The sequence below is a fragment of the Emydura macquarii genome, unplaced genomic scaffold, assembly GCF_026122565.2.
Source record: "Emydura macquarii macquarii isolate MOO-44397 ecotype Brisbane River unplaced genomic scaffold, CSIRO-AGI_Emac_v2 contig_705, whole genome shotgun sequence".
Taxonomy (NCBI): domain Eukaryota; kingdom Metazoa; phylum Chordata; order Testudines; family Chelidae; genus Emydura; species Emydura macquarii.
In genome coordinates this window covers 165101-189539 of record NW_027130842.1, presented here as the reverse complement: position 1 = coordinate 189539, position 24439 = coordinate 165101, and the positions used below count along the sequence as shown (strand labels likewise).

The window sequence follows — 24439 nt, the reverse complement described above, 5'->3', positions numbered from 1 at the left end:
CATCACTTAGTCTTTAAATCAAAACTGGATATCTTTCTAAAATATGTGCTGTAGCTCAAATGGAAGTTGTGGTCTTGACACAGAAATTACTGGGTGAAGTTCTGTGGCCTGTGTTATGCAGAGGGTTTGACTAGAAGATCATGATAGTCCTTCGGGTCTTGACTTCTGTGAATCTTGTGTAATGCTCACTCCTACTTCGCTACAGTCTGCGCATACCTGTGTGCACACACACCTGTCTAGCTCCCACACGTTTGTCTTCCAGCTGGGAACACTGACTGACAGGCTAACCAAAGAACAGTGACGCTGATTTGATACCAGTGATCACGTTTAATGTCCCTGTTGCCCTGCTCTTCTTTGTAACTCTTCACAAGTTCTCAGGGCAGGAAAAGAACACCTATGGACCCAAGCCACGGATCTGAAGATGGAGCCGTGCGCCTTTGAGTGGAAAACCGGGATGGCCGGGAAGGGAAGCGTCAGCTCAGCCGCTCCTCCTGTGCTGCTAATGAGCGTATTTAGTGTGTGTGCGCTGAGCATGCTCAGTAATAAGCACTGAGGCTGCCGGTGTCGTAAGCAGGCTCCCGTCCCGTCTCTGCTGGAGTCACACAATTCTTTGCCTGGTCTCCTTGCAAGTCAGTGCCAAAGAGCGGCACTGGAGGAGTCAGTCGGGCGCAGCTGCGTTGGAGTGCTGGGACAGAACTCCTCGCTATGGGCAGCCAGGAGGCAGAGACGCAGGAGAGTTTGCACAGCGCAGGTGGGAGAAGGGGAGTTGGCTTCTTTCGGATCCTGCTCTCGTTAGTGTTTTGGCGGCGGCGTTGTTGTTGTTTTCTCTCTCTGCCGGGCCAGCGGGCACCGGCCTAGCTCAGCCAGGCAGTCTCCGAATCCTTTGGAGACCCCGGGCTGGCTCCTTGCATTTGGTTTCGTGGCGGGTTTGTGTTGGCTCAAGCTGGGAGCTGTTTTGTCCCAGGGCGGCGAGAGATTTCCCGCTCCCCCGCACTCTTTGCCTTTTGTTCTGTAAATCTGCACAGCCAGAGGACTTGGAACTGCTGCCCTAAGATCGCTCCCGGCCGCTCCCGGGTGAGCTCGCTCCTTGCTGCCTCTAACCCCTCGCATGCCGTGCTGGGGTAACGTGTTCGGGTGGCTTTTTCTCTGTGTGGGAAAGCCGGCTGGAGCTCAGCGGTTAGTGAAGGTTATAATCAAAGGGTGAAGTCGGAAGGCTTTCGCTGGCTATTTAAAAACTTTCTGAAGCTAATTGCGACCCTCTCCAAATACTGGAAGGCCTTCCTGGTGGGGCATGAAGCCAGATCTGTGCAGTAACTATCCTGATGCACATGGGAAAAAGAACGAAAGGGTTTTTTTTCCCCTTGGTAACCTCTTCTGAGCACAACCTCCCGCTGGAATGCAGAGTGTCGGCAGCACTTTTCTGTTAAAGAACACCGACTCTACAAAGTATGTAGCAAACCGAGAGGTTCAAGTCTTAATCCTTGTGCCCAGTGATCAAAAGAGAGAAGTGAATTTCAATTCAGTATATTGAACATTTTCTTTGAAGGATGCAAAGAGCTGGCAGATGAGCTACACCGTATTTTGAATGTTCCTTGCATCTTTATTTGTAAGCTGATTGTTTCTGGGTCTCTGAGCTGTAAATGTGGGTGAGGTGCAGACTCTTTGCATCGCATGTAGTGATCATTAATAGGTTGGAGACAAAACACTACAACTTTATATGGCACAAATTGTCAATTGACAATTCACTTAAAGGTGCCCTGGGATGTGATCGGGCAGGCAGGACTCAGGTGGGCAGTTCTTACTCCCACAAGTAATCCCATTAACTTCAGTGGAGCCATGTGTCAGTCAGGGTGGCAGTGTCAGATCCTGAGTTATCGAGCAGCTTGCAACATCAGTGTGGAAAGATGCTGGAACTCACAGAAGTCAAAGGGACTCTGGGGGCCAGGGACTAACTGTACAGATCAGCTTGCAGGATTGGGGGGCTTCCCTTGGAAAATGGTACAATAATATAGTGAGAAAATGATGGGTGTCAAGCTCTTAATGACAGAACATCAATCACCTTTTCTGAACCTTAGATTTAAATTAATAATTCCAAATTCCTGGAGGGTATATCTCTTGTAAACAGACAGTTTGAAGTTGTTTATCAAATTACCTAGTTTATCAAAGCCTAATACAAATATTTTTAATTCAAGAAAATGGCAGACCAGAAGTTGTCAGTGAAGAGTCGAGGAGGTTTACCAGGGATCAGCTCTTCACAATGGCAGCAACAGCTTCTTTGAACTTCAGTTCAATGATCTGCTATTCAATCCTGGGACCCTTTTTTCCAAGAGAGGTAAATAAATACACAATTCAGCAAACTATTATTCACATTACCTGCATATTTTGTAGCGCGCGTGCTCTCTCTCTCTCTCTCTCTCTCTCTCTCTCTCTCTCTCTCTCTCTCTCTCTCTCTCTCTCAAATAAAGGGTTACTTTAAAAAAGAAATGTAATCAGATAATTTATGTTGCAGCATTATGTGCCTAGAGCAGTGTTTCTCAACCTGGGGTTTTAGAGGGGTCGCAAGTGCAGAGCTGGTATTGGGGGTGGCAAGAAAGGCAATTGCCTGGAGCCACAGGGGCGCCATGAAACTAAGTTACATGCCTCAGCCCCGTGGGGGTGGGACTCAGGCTTCAGGGGTACAGTAGTTTGGAAAGGTTAAGAACCACTGGCCTAGAGGCTACATATGAGCTCAGGCCCCTATTGTGCCAGGCACTGACAGTCTATTTAAATGAGGCAGACAAACTGTAGAGAGAGGTGAAGTGATTTACCCAAGGTCACATAGCAGGTCATTAGGAGAACCAGAAATAAAACCTGGGTCTCTTGATTCCCATTCCTGCCCCCGTATCACTCTATTTTTCTCAGAAGAGTAGCCATATTAGTCTGTATACAGCAAAAACAACAAGAGTTCTGTAGCACCTTAAACTTCTGCCTGCAGAAATTGGTTAGTTTTTAAGGTGCTACAGGACTCTCGTTTTTGCTCTATTTTTCTCAGTCCCCTACCCAACCACTTACAACTTCCCCCTCACCCTTTCCCAGCCTAAGTTTGCCAGGCTGGCAGCTAGGAGAACCACCTTTACTGTCATAATAACTTAGGTAAATGATCAGCAAGTTGAGAAAAATAAATAAATGAATGTAGAGCCCCAGAGTACTTCAGAGTAGAGAAAATCCATTGCTCAGAGAGAGGGAGGGAGGCCCTGGTCTGTTGGCCAGATCATCCCCACCTGGGGCAACATCTATAAGAGAGGGCTAAGGATTTTCTCCTTGAACATTCCAATGTTCCACCCACCTGCCTCGTGGAGTGATCTTCAAAGCTTGCCACCAGATGCTCTATAGCCACCAGAATCTGAGAGAATCCAGTGCCCTCTTTGCAGAGGCCTTGTACCTCTTCCTCCACCTTCTGCGCTCCCTTGGCAGTGCAGCTCCAGTGAAAAGGAAAAGTACAGCGACAGAACATATTACCTTTTCCCAGGTAATTTCTTTGGGGCCAGTGGAAAGATGTAGTCTTTCCCCCTGCCTAGTCCACACCCCCACCCCTGCAAGGATCTCAAATTGCAAAGTGTCCTTTGTGGCATCTTGTACTGTGGGGGTAGAGGAACCATGCTGTGGAGACAGAAGATTCTTTCATTTGCTCCTTCCTTGCAGAGGGGGATGAGGTCTGTGCACACCAAGTTCCACCTGCGTACAGATTAAGGGAATGCATTCTGGACCTGAGTAAGGTCCTACCACCTGACCTGTAGTGCAACACAGCAACTTAGAATATCCATCCTTCATACCTGCTTCCAGTTGGGAATGAATGATGCTTCTGACTACAGAAATAACTGATTTGTGGTGCAAGGTGATTTTAAATTGCTGCAGAGTTACTGCTGAATCTCCCACTCCTCTTTAAAAGAGAAAATACTTTGACCATACGGGCAGATACAGTGAAAGAAGGATAAAGATGCAAGACGTGATTAGAAAGTATTTTAACTTAATGCTAACGTGTACAGTGGTGTGTGTGTGTATGTCCATGTTCTATGTCTGGCTGTAATGGTGTTTCTTTCTACAGGCAGAGAAAAAGGGTGCTAGCGATACAGTGGTTGGACTGATTTTTGGATGCTTTGCTTTATTCAATTTTTTGACTTCTTTAATATTCGGCAATTATGTAAGTATCTTTACAGCTTTCAGTATTGATTTAATTATGGAATAGTACCTAGCAAGCTCACAAAGAGCTCAATCCAGATAAACCAATTTGTGATTGCTGGCACTTATAGGCTTGCTTTTTTAACCAGAGGAAAAGAAATGGGTATTTAGTGGCTAGGGAAATCTAACTTAGGCACTCTGAGACTCACTCCAACCTCGTAAATGTGTTTAGGTTGTCTCTTCTTATTTTCCAGTTGCTTTTATGGACATCCAGGGTCCTCTTGGCAATGAAAAGAGAAACTGCTTTTTTAACAGAAGGCACATTTCTCTCTGATTGAACATTCAGCTAGTTGGTTTAGAAGCAATAGTCTGTGCGCAGTTTTTAAAACACGGAGAAGGGGTCAAAAGCTCAACCAGAACATACCGCAAACGTGCTGCTTTCCAGTCTTTTTGGAGTATCTTTAAAAATTGCACTTGTGTGTCTTTTGGCTATCAGTACTTACAGATTTGAGAAATGCCTCCCATTAGATCTTCCAAAATTGACATTTCCTTAGGCACTCTCTGCATTGACTGCAGTCTGGCCAGCCAGCCGGGAGGGAACTAAATATTGCAATGAAAACATTAAGGGTAGAGAATGGCTTCTTGGTTTCTACCTTAAATGTTGCTATCAAATATGATTCTTTTAAGCTAGTGTACAGGCTGCTTTAAGGCCATAGCTACACTCTTTCAGTGTGTTAAGGTTAACTTTTCTCTTCTTGCCCCTTCCTTATCCAAAGGAAAAAGAAAAATCTTCTAGTCTTTTCCAGGAAAATGGAGTTAGATCTCTAGTGTCTCCCATGGAGACATCCCTTCTAATTATATCCCCCTCCCCCTCACAAAAAAAGGACCCTTACAACAAACCACTGATCTAGGGGAGGGGAAAAAGGGGACACACCCTGCTGTCTTCTCACCACTGCTGTTCCGTCAAGCATATTTACCCTGCAGCATTTGTTAACTACTTCTACCCAAATCCTGGCCAATTCTAAGTTTATCTTACTACTTGCTCCTCTCCATCAGTCTACATCCAACACCCTTTTTCTTCCTGTGTTTCATGTTGTTTTCTCACTATTCTCCTGTCTCTCCTCTCTCTTCTGCTACCTTCCCCTGTGCACATTAGACTTCGAGTGTTTTCACAAAGTGCTAAAGATATTCCTCTTGCTGAGCCGGGAGACTGCCTCACAGCAAGCTGTGGCTGGTGCTGTAGTTTTTTATGTATCGTGGTAGTTGGGAGTACATTTGACTGCTTACCTTTCTGCCTTTGAAGTAGGCAGGAGCTGTGGAGCAGTTGAGGCCTTCACTGGAGGTGCTGCTGTGTGAAATGCACAAAATTCATTACTAATGGAAGCCACAAGTGGGTAGCCCATAGCAATGATCAGACATCCCAGCATCTCATTGAAAGCAGGACAAAACTGTGGCTTTTGAAAAACTGGCTGCAATACAGGGACTGTTTCTTCAGCCCTGAACAATTCAAGGAAACTGAAACATGTGCTCACGTACGTGTGGGGAGGCCCAATTAGAAGGTCCAAAGAGTGTAAGATGACTGGCTATAGACCATGCCTTGAGTCATCTGTTTCTTAGCCGGTGATGAAAGGAGACTGTGCTGTCCTGCCTATGGCAATTCTGAGAATGGGGAGAAGTGAAGTGTGTTCCTTCCCTCAGAGTTGGTCATTAGTATTCGCTTCCAGTGCAGAATGATCTTTTCTCTGAATAACTAGCCTTCCACAGATCCTGCGTTTACTGCTTTGTGGGGCTTATGCAGCTCAGGGTATATACCACATTGTCTTGGATTAGCTGCCAGTGTGTTAAATAGCTGATCAAAGGGGGAGCTGACTAAAATGACTGTTTATCACCTACCTTAATAGCACCATTACTGCCTGCTATAGGCAATGCTGGAGGTATGTGTCACTCCATCTAACCGACATAAGATGCTACCACATTCTGCCACTGTGTGAAGGCTACAGCAAACAGCAGTGAGAGAGTTAGCTTTACCAGTGACTTACTGTTGGGAAAACTAGGTTAAGTCACTTAACCATTTAGAACATGTTTAGGTTTGTTTACAAGCTAAATGTGTGTGGGGAGGGGGGAAATCTGATTCTCCATCTTTGTTCTGTCAATGATTTTTCTCTAGAGTGCACACAGTGTTTTAGTTTCATAACAAAATTCCTAAAGTAAATTTCCTTGATAAAAATGGACTTGAAATAATTAAAACGTAACATTTTTCACCAATTGCAGCTTGTACAAATTGGAGCAAAATTCATGTTTGTGGCTGGGATGTTTGTCTCAGGATGTGTTACAATTCTGTTTGGGTGAGTGTTGGTTTTTTGCATCTTAATTCTAGTGTGAAATTTGCATTGAGTTCTAATTCTATGAAAAACAGATACTCTTGCTGTTAAAACTTGGGGCTAGGATTCAGAAGTCCTCAGCTCTGTTTCTGTTGTTGGGCTGATCACTTAATTTTCCTCCACTGTACAGTGGGAATAATACTTCTCTAACTCATGGTGTTATAAGGCTTGTTTAGTACTCAGATCCTTGGCTGGAAGATGCCATAAATGCAGCTTACTATTATAGTTATTGGAAAAACCTTAGCTAAATATGGTAATACGTGCATATAAATTCTAGCTTACAAAAATTGGGATTTTTAATAGTTTAAAATCCATTTGGAAATCAGAAGCTTTGCCCGCCAGTTGTAGGGGGCTAAGGCAGTAACTTGTGCAAAATGTAGGCTTTATTTCTAAGAAGTGTCTTGTTCCTATTAGGCAGCTGTGAAATTGTCAAATCAAGTCACTCATAGGTTTTGCCAAGCAACATCGCTATGTGGAGCAACAGAGGAAGGCACTGGAGTTCTTCACAGAGAAGGACCCTGTGCTGGCCTCCTCTCCCCAGCAATAGGTGGTAGAAGATAGAACTTTCCTTTTCCCTTTCAGGCACTAAGGGTATATCTACATTGCGTTGTCAGTCAGGGTCTGTAGGACCTGTGTCTGCAGACTCAGTGTTTTGAAGCCTGTGCTTTTACATCCACATTGCATAGTAGACCTGGGCTTACAATTTCTTGAACTGGGTCTCACAACCATGTGGATGCATCCATACAGTGTTACACAGACCCCAGTCAAACCTTCTGATTCAGGGGAGGTATCCAGACCTTTTAGTGCACTCTCCAGCTGTAGCCATTCTACCCCTTGGTTCATGGTGTATGAAAACTTGACTGTCCATCCCATGACACTTGACCGGAAGTTCTCACCTGCCAACCCATGCAGCTGAGCCATCTTTGGGTCTACACGCTCCTACCAACCAGAGCCACCAAGATGAAGCACCATTGGAAGAACTTGTCCAGCTTGCATTTTCACTCCTATTTCAGAAAATGGCAGAGCATCCATGATATACTGGTGGACCTTTTGGCCGTCTTTTTTTTTTTCTTTTTTTTGGTCCTACCAGAGGGACTGCTCAGAAGGGAATACAGACATAGCTGATTCCAACTGGCTGCTGACTCTTGATTATAGACTCTTCTCACGACTCTCGCTATAGCCACAAATGCCCTGTTCTAGAGCAAGGCCATGAGCATAGAGTAGTAGGATCACATCATCATACAGACCTGGGATGCCCAGCAGTGGCTCCAGAACTTTTGCATGATGTATTGCAGCCCTCCTGAAAGCACTCTGCATTCAGGCAGTGACCCTGGTTCAGCTTGGGCTTACAATACAGCCCCCATGGACTACATACTGGACAACTTGGACTCCTAATACAGCATCCATGGACTCTCTATACACCCCAGGGACAGGCCAGACTTATACTAGGACATACATCACCTAAATAACATCCTCCTTTGCCTGGGAACATACTTGTGTAACAAGGGACTATAAACACCCTCTCCCCCCCCCCCCGATCACATTTCTAGATTCATAATATAAACTATGGACTACGTACAACTCCCCCAGTGTATTTCAGACCGTTAATATGGCACCCCTGGATTATAGACACCCCCATTATAGTTCAGAGTAATTGGATGGGCAGCTCAGCATGGTCTGAGAAGACTGAGTTCCAGAGGGGTAGCCGTGTTAATCTGCTTTTAGCAAAACAGCGAGACTCATGCATCCGACAAAGTGGGTTTTTGCCCTCGAAAGCTTATGCCCAAATAAATTTGTTAGTCTTTAAGGTGCCACAGGACTCTCGCTGTTTTTTTTTTTTTTTTTAGAAAAGACTATGTAAATCTCCTTTTAACACACCCACACATCTTTGACAGCATGAGTGTCTAGTAAAAATGGAATCATAACAGCTTGTTTAACTTTAATTTTCACTTCCTAGTATTCGTTTTGAATTCCATGTGGTGGGGTGACACAATGGTGCTGGCATGCCTTCTATCATTAGTGGATACATGCTGCTACTCACAGGTTGTAATAATAATTTTAATTGGGGCATAAGCTGAATATCCATCCCATCTGTATATTAATAACAGGGAGTCAGAAACTTACCAGGCTCTTGCACTACTGCTGCCTTCTCTGCTTCTGCAGGCTGTTCTATGGGCTATCCTCAAACAGCTCCTCTGAATATGGACTCAGGGCATGCTGTATCTGATCTGGTAGCAAAACCTCTTCAGGGATTGTTTTGAGTATCAGAGTTACTTCCTGAGCTTGATCCAGTGGCTGCTGGCTCTCCTTTGGTGCTGCCTGAGACTTGAGGGTTATAAAGGTGCCATCCCTGTTCAGTAGATTGTCATGCACCACCATGGGCTCAGTGGTCAGTGCAGTTCCCTTTATCTTGCCAAATTCCTCAAAGAAGAGTTAGGTAGACAGGGAGTTCTGAGAGGCATAGTTATCATCCCTGACTTTGCAGTAGTTGTCTTGAGTTAGATTCTCTGTCTCTCTGCATTGATCAGCAGTCTGGAGGATCCCCACCACCACACATTTATCCAACAATGACTGGTACGCATGATCATTTCTGGGATTCTTGCTGAAGTCAAACATCTTGTTTGCCTCACATCAGAGATTAACCAGAATTTGGCTATGTTCCCATGGCTAGTAGCACACTTATGGGACTTGTTGTGATAATCAGGCCTACACATTTACCCTAATTGTGAGGTCTAATGTACAAGATGAATGTAAATTCATAGGATGTCACAGTAACCTATAACCACAATGGTGTAACAAGTGCAAGAGAACCAGACAAAGCAGCTCAATTAACCTAAATCACAAAGGCTATGTTGATTTAATTCAAAGACTGTTGAAATGAGTCTATGAAATTATGCTTGGCTTATAAACAGATGTGGAGTTAAATCAAAATTGGTATTTCATATATTAGGCCTAATTGGTGAACAAAATAATAAGGGTAGAGGGTATTCCACCCACTTTCATTTTGGGATCCTTTTATTTAAAAAAAAAAAAAAAAAAGGGGGGGGGAAAAACCATGTGGGGAAAGTATGAAACAACAAAAAAAAAAAAAACCAAATCCCCAACAAATAAAGAGTAGATAGACTTCTGGAGTGAGCTTCACCATAATAGCTGCCGCTCCCACCATTTCCTGGGTCCCTGGGTCTTCCTCATCCTGGGCCGAGAGAGGGAGGGACCCAAATGACATTGCTACCCCACCCAGCTCCAGTTGAATCCCAAATGCCACATGGGATGACAGTTACACCATCTTTAATACTGTGGACGTGCCCCTGGAAGCGGGGAGCAACGTCCGGGCTTTTCCCTCTCTGGGTCCTCCTCAGAGGGGGTCCACCCCTCCCGGCTACCTCCCACCGGGAGCAGTCTGGGGCCCTCCTCCTGGGCAAGCCGTCTAATGCTGGGCCCTCAGGCAGGGCTGGCCAAGTAAGCAGTTTATCACCCGGCCCTCAGGCAGGCCGCTCTCTAGAGCTGTATGGCGGGTGAGGCTTTCTCCAGGTGGGTAGGGAAAGGGGGAGGGGGACACAGGCCCGCCCGTCTCCAGTGCGTCCCAGCCCAGGGCCCTGGCAGTGGCAAAGGTGGTTGCCACGGGGTCAGCGGGGCTCCAGCCGCAACACGCCGCCCGAGTTGCCCCTGACTCAGCCACGAACTTGCGGCTATCCCTGGGCTTCTTCCTCCCCGAAACCCCCGGTACCTGCCTCCTCTGGGTCGTTGGGGCGTGGTAGGCCTGCTAGGCCCTCCTCATCCACAGGCAGCAGCTCGGGCAGCTCCATGGGCTCATCTTCAGAGGGCAGCACTTCCAGGTCCTGGGGCCCCCAGGCCTCAGGCAGGGCCAGTAAGTTCTCGGGGTCCCAGGCTCTGTACTGCTCCGGCAGGTTCGCTTCCGGCTCCCAGGCCACTGGTGTCTCAGGGGGGTTCTCCTCAGGCTCGTAGTCAGCGGGGAACCCCGGTGGGCCTTCTTCCGGCTCCCAGGCCGTGGGATACTCTGGTGGTCCCCCCTCCAGCTCCCAGGCCGTGGGGTACCAGGGGGAGGCCTCCGCTGATCCCCAGGCTGGGGTTAAGGCCGGCCGCACCCTTTCAGCGCGGCTCCCTGGCCCGGCCTTAGCTAGGAGCTTGGGAGGAGATGCGTCCTTCCCCTTCAGCCATCCCTCTTTAACTAAGCTCACCGGCCTGGCTTTTAAAGGCCTAGCTCCGCCCCCCCTGCTTCCGGTCAGGTGCGGACCCTGGGGCCTTTAAAGGCCTGGACCCACCCCCCTACTTCTGGTCAGGACTTCCCCTGGGGGAGGGCTCTATCAGCCAGGGTGGGTCTGGCTCCCTCTCTGGGTCCTCCTCAGAGGGGGACCACCCCTCATGGCTACAAATACCATCTAAGAGATTGTCAAACATGGACTTTTTTCTTCTCTACAGGGAAAGGGAACAAGTGATGTTGTTAAAATGAAAGCCTTATTTAATACTTCACATTTCAAATGCTTTAACTATTTTTTCCTCTTCTGTATCTTTAATAAAAGGATATTTATTGGTGGGTTTGCTATGGTGCTAAGCAGGCTGAAGTCCCAAAACTTGTTTAATGCTATTTAATGTTAAACAGTGACTGGGTTATGCTAACACCTTTGGCCCATTTATTCCATCTAAATTAATAAAACAGGCTGCTGCTTGTTGCTGAGCATAGGGAGCATAGGAGACTGTGTTCCCAGTTCAGTGGTCATCATGGAAAGGATGGATTGCTTCCAGTTCCTGGGAATTGAAGGGGTAATTTTGGGTGTGAAGGCCTGAAAAAAGCAGGCCCAGAGGATTGTGGTATAATGTTGACGGACCCTTTGGCCACATATCTAGGGACCAGGATTAAGCTGCATCCATGCTTCAAAAAGATAGGGCTTGGGCTCACTCGCACCCTTGCCGCCGCGCGCGCTCCCCCCCCCCCCCCACACACACACACATCCACACACACACACACACCCTGGTGGGTCCTAGGGCTCAAATCTTGAGGGCTTACAGACCCAAATCAGAATATCTGTGGTAAGGGGGGATGGCGTTAGGACTCAAGCTAGGGTCTGAGGGTGGATTTACGGTGTGCTATTAGACATACCCCAGAGATATTGAAGCTTCTAATATACTAGTTATATACTAATCATAAGCACATGCAAAAACTGGAGTCTCCAAGCAAGGTCCAGAGACCACATCTTCCACAGCAACTGGGAGTGAAAGTGGAGCTGAGCTTCTCACTGTCCCTGGACTCTGCTGATGGGAGAGCCCCCTTTGGCTACTAGGTTTCTAAACTTTTCAAGCTCTTTCTTTATATGATATTATATATGTGATAGGTAGGTGAGAGTTATTCTCATTTGACAGAGGACAAGTGACGTGCTTGCGCTTTGACCACTAGACCATACTGTCTCTAGAAGATTTCAGGAGTTTACGTTACAGTTGCGTTTTAAAGATTTTAGTTTTTGTTTTGCTAAATTTCGTTTGTTTGTTCTTTCAGTATGTTGGACAAAGCACCTGATGGACCAGTATTCGTTGGTTTGTGTTTTCTGGTTAGAGCAATGGATGCCATAGGCTTTGCTGCAGCAATGACGGCATCATTTTCTATCCTTGCAAATGCTTTCCCCAATAATATAGCTACAGTAATGGTATGTACAAAACTACACATCATAACCAAATGTCCAGAATAAAATGTTTTAATGACTTTCCTACATCTTTATGCATTTTGCATGCCATACAGCCACTGTAAAGTGTCTAGTATAAGCTCCTCAAAACAAACAAATCCCCAAACAAAAATCTCTAATTTAAATTAAAATGTATATGCCTGAAGGAATAAACATGATTCAGGTGCAGTAAAAATTATGCAGGTCCTGGAAAATGGAAGGAATGAGGATGTAAAACTGAGCTCCTTCAGTAACACATGCAGAAGTGTTGGAAAATAAAAACCTTTTATGACTTTCTGAGAATTAGTTGATGAAAGGGTTTTAATATATTTTTGTTGTGATCCATTTGCCAGTCTTGTTTGAAACATGGGTAGGATACTGACAGACAACATACAACTTGAAAGCTTTCTTAGCTTAGTCTTCATGAAAATGGAATTCCATATGGTATATGACCTAAATGACAAAAGGAAATGGCTTGGCTTATCATACAGCTCTCTACTTAATAATCTGCTTTAACCGGAGGCTTCAGTGAGGAGTTAAACCATCACATCTGGGATTTTTTCCTCTAAGGTTCATTCATTCTAATGGGACTGCTGCAGAGTACCCTGTGGTATTGTGTCCATCTGCACTGATGATCGCTTTACCAGGAGTAGATGGAAGGGAGGGATTGCCGACCAAACACTGCATAACACTAATTCTGTACCCTTGCTTTAAAAAGAGCAAGCCAGTAGCAATAGTAGAAGTTGGGATGTCAGAAGTGGACATGGCTGGAGACTTGGAGTAGGAGTTGGTGCTGCTGTTTAATTAGATAGAAGGGGGTGGGACTAAATAAAAGTTTCCTTGGGGGGGGGGAAACATTTTACAAGATCTAATCCTCCATTTCCCTATCCAAGGCCCCAGGTCATGAAGGTACTTAAAGGTGGACTTTTTTGACAGATGTCATTTTGTTCCTCCATGAGAGGTAACATAGAAGGGCATATCTGATATCTGTGAAAATAACTAGAATCACGGTTTCCTATGTTAGCAGCTAGAATCATAGAAGTGGACTGCCATATTGATTCTACAGCGTTGTGACATAAAAATCTATTTCTCTGTCTCGTCCTCTCCCCCTCCCCCAATTAAACAAATTAACTCAGGAGACCAAGGTGAGACTTAAGCCTGGTATACATTTAGGTTATACCAGTATTTTAATCGTTGGCTATTTTTTTTTTTTTTTTTTTTTTTTTACTAAAATAGTTATATTGGTAAAAGCTCTCATGTGAACACAGGTATACTAGTATAAAAGTGATTTCTATCAGTATAGTTATTCTCCTTCATGTATGGGAATAATAATACTGGTGAAAGCAGTACATCTTTCTAGTGTAGACGAACCCTTACGTGAGCTTTCTTGTCACTGTTCTATAACTTTTCAATGGATATTATGACTAACTACTCTTTTTCAGGAAAATGTCTTGGTCTAAGCATAGTCTGATCAAATGATGTAACATGTTGACAATGGGGACTAATGGTACTATAACAAGAGGAGATAAAGTCCATGTAGGCCTCCTTCATCCTGTTCTTTGAGGTAGCATCTGATAAAAGAAACCAAACTTAATGGATCAAACATATCCCTATTGTAACTTGATGGACTTCATTAGATAGTTGCAGGGGTTGAACTTGATCAAGTGTAGGTAGGTAGAAAAGTTATTCAACTGAAGACATCTTTTACCCAAGCCCCCAATGATGATCCATCACCATATGCTTACTAAGTCCTCCCCTTCAGATTCTAATGTAATTTTGTATTTGGGAAATGTAATCACTTCATTGCTGGCCTTTCTGCATATGTACTGAGTATATGGAACAGCAATGCAGGTCTTTTGCCCCAGGAAGTGGGTACATTAGGTGTCATGTGAGTGGCTAAATCTGAAAAAGTAAGAAGTACAGTTGGTCTTGCCCTCTCTGAGCTGGAATTAGAGACTTAATTAGCTTTTACCCAGACAACCCTTCAGACTCCCTTTGCTTCCTTGCATGTAAAGGTGGTAATTGATGGCTGTGATTTGTTCTAGCTCTAGATCAATGTCAGAGCCTGGCTTCTATCTACTAACCTCTGTTCTCTCTCTCTCCTTTCCCCCTTCTCTACCCCCTCACCTCCTTAGGGCACTCTTGAAATTTTTACAGGGCTTGGACTGGTGCTGGGCCCGCCTCTAGGTGGCTTTTTGTATCAGTCCTTTGGCTATGAAGTCCCTTTTATAGTACTAGGATGTGTAGTGCTGATCCTGGTGCCTCTGAACATCTACATCTTACCAAAATACGGTAGGCTTTCTTCCCTCCACTGCCTTTGATCAATATTTCAAATTTGAGATGGATGATGCATACTCTAGTAAAACCCTTTAATTCCTCATGTGTTCAGCTGTCCTTATGAGATCCCTGGAGCTGGATCAAGCACAAGAAGTCTGTGGCAAAACAGCAACTAATTGTTCAACAAGGCTCTGATCCTGAATCATTACATAACTAAAAATCATGGGTGCACATGACTTGGAATGAACCTTCTCTCTTGTGTCCGTCCCTGTAGACACTTGCATTGAAATGAAGTGAGATTTTTTTCTAGATCTGTCTCTTCGCTTTGGGACTTGTAAATGATCAGTTGTCTTAGGGTACGTCTACACGGCAAAAGAAAAAGAGAGACCTGTGGCAGTGAGTCTCCGAGTTTGGATTAACTGATTTGGGCTCACACTACTGAGCTAACGCTAGCAGTGTAGATGTTCCTCCTCGGGCTGGAGCTAGGGTGACCAGATGTCCCAATTTTATAGTGACAGTCCAGATATTTGGGGCTTTTCTTCCATAGGTGCTTATTACCTCCCACACCCTGTCCTGATTTTTCACACTTGGTATCTGATCACCTTAGCTGGAGCCTGGGCTCTGAAACCCATGGAAAGTCTGGGAGCCCCCCACTCCTGCCTGAGCAGGAACATCGAACTGCTATTTTTAGCTTGGTAGGGCAAGCCCAAGTCTGGTCTCCGAGACTGGCTGCTATGGGTCCTTTTTATTTATTTATTTATTTATTTATTTATTTATTTGCAGCGTAGATATACCCTTTGCACCTCAATGCTATTTAGCAAGTTGGAGGCTTACAGTACTGAGGACAAAAGGACTCCTATGTATTGCATTCCACAATGCAAGATATATTTTACACGTGGAAGAGAATCCAGCTGCATGCGGTGCCTTGAATTTTCATGCTGTGTTTCCATTTCATTAGGTCAAGTTTGGAGGGCCCAGTTTGGGGGAGGGAGGAAAGTAGCTGGAGGTATCTGCCGATGTAGCATAAACAGCCTAATGTTAGAAGATAGTCATTACCACATTGCTGGGGATGAAACTAATAGAATACTACAGGTGTAATAACTTTGGAGGGTAAGAGGAACTGCATGGCTAAACACTCTAAGATTTATAGAAAGCCCACAAGGGATGGTATAGTAACTATAACAAATCACAGGAGAAGAAGCACCACCTATATATATGAGTCTGTATCCTGCTTAGTACTGTTAGCTGAGATACACTGGTTAACCATTTGTCTGTCTTCAAAAGATGTTTATAGCTTGGATATAATACTCTGAATCATTCAGCTTTGGAATTCTGCAATGTGGAAGTCCATTATACCAATAGTCATAAACGCTGATCTTGAAGATAATGCATGTCAGTAGCAGTCTCGTTGTACACACAATGAGATCATACACATATTGAAGTGTTTGCAGGTTCAGGGCCATGGAGCATAATTTAGAAATGTAAAAGATCACAATGGCAACTGAAAAGTTCCTTGTCTTGACTACATACACAAGGTGCAGGAAGGCTTATCAGGTAACTGCATGAATGTTAATGGATTTGGTTTGACAATTGATGATCTTTTTTTCACTTTGGTAGCCTGTGTCTGAACAAAAAACAAAACAAAACACGAAAAGGGAAGTTCCACATGTGGGTTTATGATGTTCAGTATGGGTTTTTTGGGTGTTTTTTGTTTTTTAAATGTTAAGGCCAGAATTGACTACTAGATTAATTAGTCTGATACCATGTAATGGCAGATGAGGTATTGTAGAGAAGTGGTTGTATTTCTTATTTTTGTCTATTCTACCATCTTAGTCACTCAATAAGCAGTTGCCCAACTACTTTGTTCGAAACTGAAGGTATTAAGTTCTGATTGCTTTCTTCATTTGTCTAGTTTCCAAGTTAGGAGGCTAAAAAAAATCTGATCTTATAACAATGTCCAAAGATAAATTGAAGCAACATTGAGAATGTTACAGGTCGTGTGCGAGATGATCAAAGTAGTGGGAGTGGGAGAATATGGAATCCTGAATGCAACAAAGTGGGTTGTGAGCATATCAAAACACAAACCATGCTACCAAAGAACAGTTTCTTTTCTTCTTTTAATACAGATGGAATTGCTAGCAAGGACTCATTCTGGATGCTCATTACTCTGCCAAAAATTGTACTTCTCTGTTTCACTATATTTTCACTAAGTGCATGTTTAACGTTTTTGGATCCCACTATGTCACTCTTCGTTTCAGAGAAGGTGAGTCGTTTTAATGTGTAAAAGATTGATTTTTAAATTATCTGGATTAAAAGTATTTCATGTTGCTGAAGTCATAAATCAATGTCCCAATAAATCTTCTTCTATCAAATGTGCTTATCATCATCATTAGTTGAGCCTGATATTGTACTGCTCGCTTTCCATTCAAAGGAACTTGACTTCCATGACGCTGAGCATTCAGAGCTCCCATTTACTTGACTTGCAATCATAGATGCTCAACAGCTATGAAAATCCATCCCTCGTTCTTCTTAAATATATGCTATTTCCAGTTGCAAGTGGCTTCTCTGTGGTTCAAACTATGACTGCAATTCTCCCTCTCATGCACCACTGTCTATCAGATAAAATAAGTAAATTGTTTGCCTATGGGATAATAGTCACTGTGACAGAACCTTGTCTTGGGCAAAATAATGTTATTTTGGGGTATGAGCTGTCTTGGCTCCATCTCTACTTTTAACTACACAAAACACTTTACCTGTTGCAACAGTCTATTCTGTTGACACTATCTTGGCCTTATTACTTATCCATAATATAACTTTTTTATATGTTTGCCTGAGGGGTTGAAATAAAGTGCCTGCTAACATATACATTAAGTATGTATTCATGTTGTCATTGTCTTTTCCCATCAGGAAACATGAAAAACCAGGTTTAATTGCTACTTTCTCACAGGCAAAACTTGTCCTGATTCTTACCTGTTGCAGGGCATTTCCTGTCTTTGGCTAGGTATGTACAGATAATGCGAGTGTAAATGGTAGGAGGTTCACTTGCATGTGATTGGGTAAGAAGAGCGTTTTCAGACTTTGCAATAGCTGCAGTCCTGGAACATTTGAACTGACTGAGATTTTTAATCTAGAATTGTGAATTGTTGATGGCATTGGTCTATAAATCTAGGAAAAGACAAATGACAAGTGAACAAAGCCTCTACTCTACTACATGCTAACTTGTCATTCTATTGTTGCAGCTGCAGTGTGCACTCCTTTCCTTTCTCTTTCCCATCCCCTGTGCTGACTCTTTTTTTTCTGACTTAAAAGCCAAAGATTTGATTTTTATTTTTTTTTAATTGGGGGAGGAAAGTGTTTTAAAGGCAAGTCATGCTTTAAAATAAATGTACCAAATAGGAAGCTATGAATGCTATATAGTATTCTACTAACTATTAACAAACTAAAAATTAGAGGTGATGTGAATCCTAGAGTTACTTAATACCAACCTCTGAAATGTAGATTTCAATCAACCCCAGCTTCTGAGCTATTAAATTTGTAGCATTGTGGATTGGAGGCAAATCTCTGTTCCCTTTTGAGATTAGACTTGAACTGTGTGTGTTAGTGGATTGATAATACCTGATGGAACTAAAGAGATTCGAAGTAGGGAAGGGAACCCAAAATCTACTCTTGATATCCAAGTAGTGAAAAATATACGTCACATAGAAATAGGGGGGGAAAAAAAATTGACTTCAGGCACTTAACCTAAAAGATGAGATTAATGGAATACTTTGCTAATTCTGTGCTTTTGTAAAAAAATTTTGTTTTACAGTTCAAATTACCAGCTGGTTATGTGGGATTAGTATTCCTAGGTTTGGCGCTCTCCTACTCTCTGTCTTCACCATTGCTTGGGCTTCTAAGTGATAAAATGCCAGTGAGTATAATCTCTCGTTGCATGTACAGTGTCATAGGTACATGGCTATGCAAATTAAAAAAACCAGAGTCTCTGTTCTGAAGTCGTAGACCCGGGGCCCAGTTCTTCACAGCCCTTGCATCTGCGCTGAGTCCCATTTTCTTCAAGTCAATGGAACTCTAAAAGGGCCCACCTGCATGTATCCCTTTGCAGGATCGGGTGCTACCATAAGTCCATAAATAGATACATATACTTGTCCATTATATTTACTGTATATTATAGCTGGTATAGAGCAGGATTTTAGGTGGGCTTAATGCATGGTATACCTCTGATTGTATGGCATGGTATACCTCCCTATTTCAAGTAGAGCTGGTAGCAGGGGGGTATGGGAGAGTGAACAAACTATCATGAAATTGTCTTTTTCCTCTTAGGAAAATGTTTGGCCTGCTGTATCTTCACATTCTCAATGTATGAATATATTTCAAATGAGCTCTGGGAACATGCATGGTGTAGGAGACTCGTGACAGTCTTTTATCTTTGGAGATTCTTATCTAAGTCTTATCTGATCATAAGTGAAAATGTGTTCACTGTTTTTTGATGTAGAAATGTGATATGCACTACTGCCATTGGCTGTCACTAATTGGCTGAGGAAAACAGGAAAAGCAGAGGCACTGTATGTCCAAAATGAGGTGCATTGTCCACTTTCACTTGACGGTAGTGGGAGCTATTAATCTCACATCAGCATCCCATGTACATTCTTTTTTGTTTTGTTTCCACTGCAGAAAAGTAGGATCTGAATCATTCTGTTAGTGGAACACAATCTTTGGGCCCCATGTAGCAGAATTTGCTTAGAGTGGGGGCACAGTAGCTTGAGATGTCCTCACCACCTGATGCAACCTGTGTAGTATGGAGTACTTGCCAGGGACTAGGAAGTATACTGATCAGTGCTTTTCTTGTGCATCCATTGCTGGCTGGGGTCCTGGGGAGTCCCAGTCATAATGTAAAGCAGCTTTCCCCAGGGGCCACTTCTAACATCTGATTTTGGAGGTCTGAGGCAGTCAAGTTAAACTCTAAATTCACCTCTGGTACCTATTATAACTACAGCAGCATCTTACACTTGGAATAGGCGATACTGCGGCGCATAACTAATGTTGAGTGTAATGACTTGTACTGTGTTGTTATGAGGAGCGAATATTAACTTTCTCCAGACAACTATTCTAAATCCCTCTCCCCCTTCACCATTAGAGGTGTGAGCTGCTTCTGAAGGAAAGGAAATCCCAAATATCTTTCATGTTTCTCCATCTCTTCCCCTGGTGGGTTTGGGTTTTCAGAAGTGCCTTAGCCAAATTACATTTACGTATGTGCTCGTCTAGCAGATAAGAGTTTGGTTGAGTTTGGATTTATTCCAAACTTTAATTTCTCTTTCACAGCACCTGAGGAAATGGTTTATGGTCTTTGGAGGCTTACTGACGGCACTGTCCTTTTTCCTGTTGGGACCTGCTCCCATTTTGCACATTGAAAGGTACAGTTTACCTCCTTTTATCTCTATCTAATGCTATCAACTGAGTCTATTCAGAGTTGTATCTACTCACTTTAATCTGTGTGTGGGGTGGAAAATAATAAAGTTCAGTTTTCTTATTATTGGTCAGTCCTCCAGGACCAACATAGCTGCGGGAGAGCAAAGTGGTTTATTTTGTGACTTGTGCATCCCAAGAACTAGCTACGACTATGTCTTCACTGTGGGGAATATCCCACCGAGAGAGCCACTTTAATGTAATATTCAAGTGGAGACAGGTACTATGGTTTTTTTACCTCCGTGTAGCTAGTTCAGGTCAACACTAGAGCCCACATTTGGTGTTTACCTCAACTAGCTACACTGAGTCAAAAACTACAGTGCCTGTCTCCACTTAGATATTCATGACACTGAAATGGCTGTCAATGGAAAATCATTGCCAAAAAAAAAAAAAAAAATACGAAGACCATTTGTGTTCCATTTGTAAAGCCACCTGTTCTACCCCTTTGTCTTCAAATGATATACTCTGTTATCTGTGAAATGGCACTGGTGCCAAGAGTTGCCCAGGTGTAGAGCTGGTCAAATTTTTTTCTAACTTTTGAAGAATAACAACCAATTTCAAACATTTGTGGGAGGAGGGGTGAGTGGAGGAAAAACTTCAGGAAACTATCTTGTAGGGTTTTCCTCCTCTGTCTCTACATTGATACAACTTGGACTAAACTATCCTAGGATCAATTTGCAGGGGCAGCAATTGGTTAAACCATTTTCAGTTTGTGAACTGAGCTCCTTATATAAGGAAATCTGTTGATGTAGCAAACATGAAATCACAGAATTATTTACTTTTCACAAAGTCCATTTTTTCAGAGTGGAGCTTCATTCTTAAGAAATCTCTTCTGTCAAAACATGTAGAACTATTTACTGGGTAATTTTAAAACTAATATTACACCTAATGATGCTTTGGAAGGGAAAACTAATCTCTGAATCACGGAGAGCTGGTGTAACAGTCCTCAATAATGACAGTAAGGCTTTATTTGAAAGGAATGGTGTAAAACTTCTTTTAAATGTTTATTTTGCAGCAAACTCTGGATGTTTGTCCTAATGCTGGTTTTGACTGGCTTTTCCCTTGGGATGTCTGGTATCCCACTGTTCCCTGAGGTACTCAGTTGTGCTTAGTAAGTAATACTGTCTGTCACAGCTTTAATTGTGTTACTAATACTTGGAAGCTCTTCAGATAATCTCCGGACAGCATTTCCGGACCATCTGTCAGCTTTCCTTCCCCTATGTCCCATCACAAGACTGAGGCCTGGTCTACACTTGCCTTCAAATTCGGCGGCAGTCGACAGGAGTTACGCAAGCTACTTCATAACTCCTCTTCTGTGCGGCATCTTCACTGCGTTGTGCCACTTGGGAGGGTGGTTTTAACACGTTGACTTCCAGATCGAGAGCGCAGGTCTTCACTGACCGCTCAATCGATCCAGAGAGATCGATCTGCCAGAGGCAAATTTGCTGCCGTCAGTGAAGACGTACCCTGATTATGCATGACATGGATATCCAGTTATCACACTGTCAAAGGTGATGATACCGTAGTGCTGGGAATCCCACTTAGCATTGTCCTTATCTCCCTTCTCCCAGGGAGGTGGTGCAAGATGGCTAAATGGGCATGGCATGGGGCAGAAAGCTTGTGGATCCTCTGTGCAGAGAGGGGGTCTCTGTGCTACGATGGATGCAGTCCTGTGTATGTTAATGTATTTCCACATGGGGTGGACATCCTGCTCCGCAGCTCTTTAAAAGGAAAGTAGTGTACCTAGTGGAAATAACCTATCTGTCTTTCTCTAGTGAGAATGGATTCGAGGAGGGGCTAAGTGTGTTAGGACTGGTGTCTGGACTCTTCAGTGCAATGTGGTCATTAGGGTAGGTACACAGTCAGTCTTTATAAACTTCCGGTGTTTTTGTTGCTCTGTGTTACCATAATGTTGCTGGGCTGCTCAAGTGTGTAAAATGGCCTGCTTCCCCCTTAGTGTCCCCTGCTGGCCAAGCGTGGCTCTTCAAAGCTCTGCCTCAGTTTCCTCTGCTCTCAGGACCCCTTAAAAACTCCACACAGTCCAAAGATATAAGATGAAATTCCCCTGCTGGGATTCTACTTTATTAAAGTCCAAAGACATTTGAAATAAAGTGCCTTCTGCCTAGACTCAAAATAAAGCTTCCCTGGCCTGTAGTCTGTCCCCTCAGGTTCCGGGGTTGCACAGCCCTCTTTCTTGGGGGGTGGATCTGTGTTTCCAGGCTCTTGGCTGCTTCCTTGAGAGACCCTTTCAGCAGCACCCTATGTAACTTTCTCTTCTTTCTCTATGTTGGGAGAAATCCATGGATAGGCCTTGCACTTCTATTGTCTCCCAGATGCCTTTTCTTAAGCCTGGTTGGGCAGCAGGTAATCAGTGACAGGTGCATTGGACCTCACGCTCTTTAAAAGGGTCCTCTCTATATATTAAAGGCATGCATTACAAGCCCAACTAGCTGTGAGTTGTCCAACGGGCAATCTGTGGTCAGATTTGACCTGTGGGTCGATTCTGTCTGGCCCCCTAGAAGACTCCATTTTGTAGAACAGTATGATGTGTGAGTTTGCACCACATGAATGATGCCCTGGGTGGTTCCCAATGCCATGCATTGCCAGGCATGTGAGTTGTTGCAAGCCTTACTAAAATGGTCATGGCACCCCCCCTAGACTCTAAACTAATCTTCCTTGTGAGAGGCACCACCATTTCACCAGGAAATAATTTCAGTTGACTAAGTCTGGGTGAGCCTTCACTTCCCCTGTGGGCATGGTAACTTCTTGGCTATCCAAACTCTCACTGAGGACTAGTTTAAAGATAGATATCTAACTTCCCAATACTACAAAGAGGGAGGCTTGTGTCTGAAATGAAGGATGCAGTGAAGGTCCCGTCACTATCCCCAAATTCTGCCCTCTGTCCTCCCCCTTCTCTCTCCTCCCAATTGCCACCTTTCCCCTTCATTGCCTGGGGGGGGGGGGGGGGGGGGGAGGGGAGGGGTCCCTCAGTTTCTCCCACTCACTCAGTGGCTGCAACTGTGAAAGCTGGGGTGAGATATGAGGTACACCACAGTCAGTGCTCTGCCCACCCCACTTGTGTTGAGAGCAGCACATAGGTAAGAGCAGTGCAAACCTTTGGGCTGCATTTTTCAGGATTTTCGTCTGTCCCACTTTATTATCAGTATTGGCAGCTGAGTACTGAAATGCTGGCTGTTCTGCTTAGTGCTGGCCAGTTGAGAGCAATGCTGGGAATACATGAGCAGCATGGTGGGCGTAGTATAGATAGGTGCAGTTCAAGGTCGCCCATACAAGTCCTCTCCTGTTACTAAATACGTCTTTAGGTTGTGTAAATTGAAGCAACTTTTTAAAATGGTTTCTACTTCACAGTTCTAATATGGGCATCATGGCATGGGTCAGTTACAAGGCAGCTGACATTTTGTGACTCATTGGCTACGCTAATGGTAACTGTCTCAATGCTACAGTGTGCTTCCCCCATCTGTTTATATTGATCTGTTGTCTCAGTTTATGCTTGTTTTTAAGATGGTTGGGGCAGAGACCATCTGTGAAAGGGGCCTAGCACAATGGGGCCTGCACCTCTAGGCACTGCTTCAATACAAATAATAAGTGAAGTCAATTGTCAACGAACAACAACATTGTGCTGCTGCATGAGAATGACACCGCACTGTGCTTTCAGAGGAGCTGAGCACTCACTATGCACACTGAAGTCAGTGGACCTTTTAAAGTGCTCAGCACCCCAGAAAATGAAATGCGGGCACCAGTATAAGTAGGTTAAATGCAAGGCCCCACTCCTGCACTGAGTTCTAGCACAGGCCTGTGCAGGTTTCCATTGAAATCAGCAGGACTGTGCATGATCACAAGACTCAACAGCACCCAAGTTTGGAAACATAGACTTGTTTTTATTTTGAGTGCTTTTTTTCATCCACTTCACAACATCTCAGTTTGGTGTATGGACTACACTGACAGAGTCCCTGTGTCAGTCACCTTTTGTACTGGGCAGCTCTGTGCCGTGTGTTCATAAGCTATAGATCTGAAACCTTGTCTCAATGTATTGTAATAAAGACTCTCTCTTACCTGTAGCTATTCTAGTCTCTTCTTTTGGAGATACCCATACTTCTTCTCTTTGATATTTTTAGATCTTTTGTAGGACCAACATTAGGTGGATTCCTAAATGACAAGCTGGGTTTTGAATGGGCTGCAGCCATACAAGGAGGCTGGGCGTTACTAAGTGTAAGTAAGCTAGTATTCTCGCATGTTGCTTTTATTGCAGACTGCATCTGTAAAATATTGCACCAATATTACAACTGTAATAATTGATGGCTGTTTCTTTAAAGGGATTAGCTATTGGAATATTCTATATACTAGAGGCCTCACAAAGAAGAAGGTACTGTTGGACTTTTATTCTATTCTTCCATTTCAAAGCAGATTTAAAGGTTTTCATTAAGGAAAATACAGATTTTCAACCATATGTCTTTCTTCACAAAA

General features: G+C 43.8%; 1 protein-coding gene across 2 annotated transcripts in view; it reads left to right on the top strand.

Annotated features, from left to right (window-relative positions):
• Positions 1 to 321: 321 nt before the first annotated feature.
• Positions 322 to 24439, top strand: part of LOC137149026 (MFS-type transporter SLC18B1-like) — a 39456-nt gene continuing 15338 nt past the window's right edge. For both annotated transcript variants that reach the window (XM_067542243.1, XM_067542242.1), the window contains exons 1-13: positions 322 to 751; positions 2193 to 2332; positions 4085 to 4180; positions 6430 to 6503; positions 12052 to 12199; positions 14350 to 14506; positions 16618 to 16754; positions 18300 to 18401; positions 19811 to 19902; positions 20970 to 21065; positions 21730 to 21804; positions 24091 to 24184; positions 24289 to 24338. In XM_067542243.1, coding sequence (XP_067398344.1) covers positions 706 to 751; positions 2193 to 2332; positions 4085 to 4180; positions 6430 to 6503; positions 12052 to 12199; positions 14350 to 14506; positions 16618 to 16754; positions 18300 to 18401; positions 19811 to 19902; positions 20970 to 21065; positions 21730 to 21804; positions 24091 to 24184; positions 24289 to 24338 — 1307 coding nt within the window. In that variant the 5' untranslated portion in view covers positions 322 to 705. The remainder of the gene's footprint in view (positions 752 to 2192; positions 2333 to 4084; positions 4181 to 6429; positions 6504 to 12051; positions 12200 to 14349; positions 14507 to 16617; positions 16755 to 18299; positions 18402 to 19810; positions 19903 to 20969; positions 21066 to 21729; positions 21805 to 24090; positions 24185 to 24288; positions 24339 to 24439) is intronic.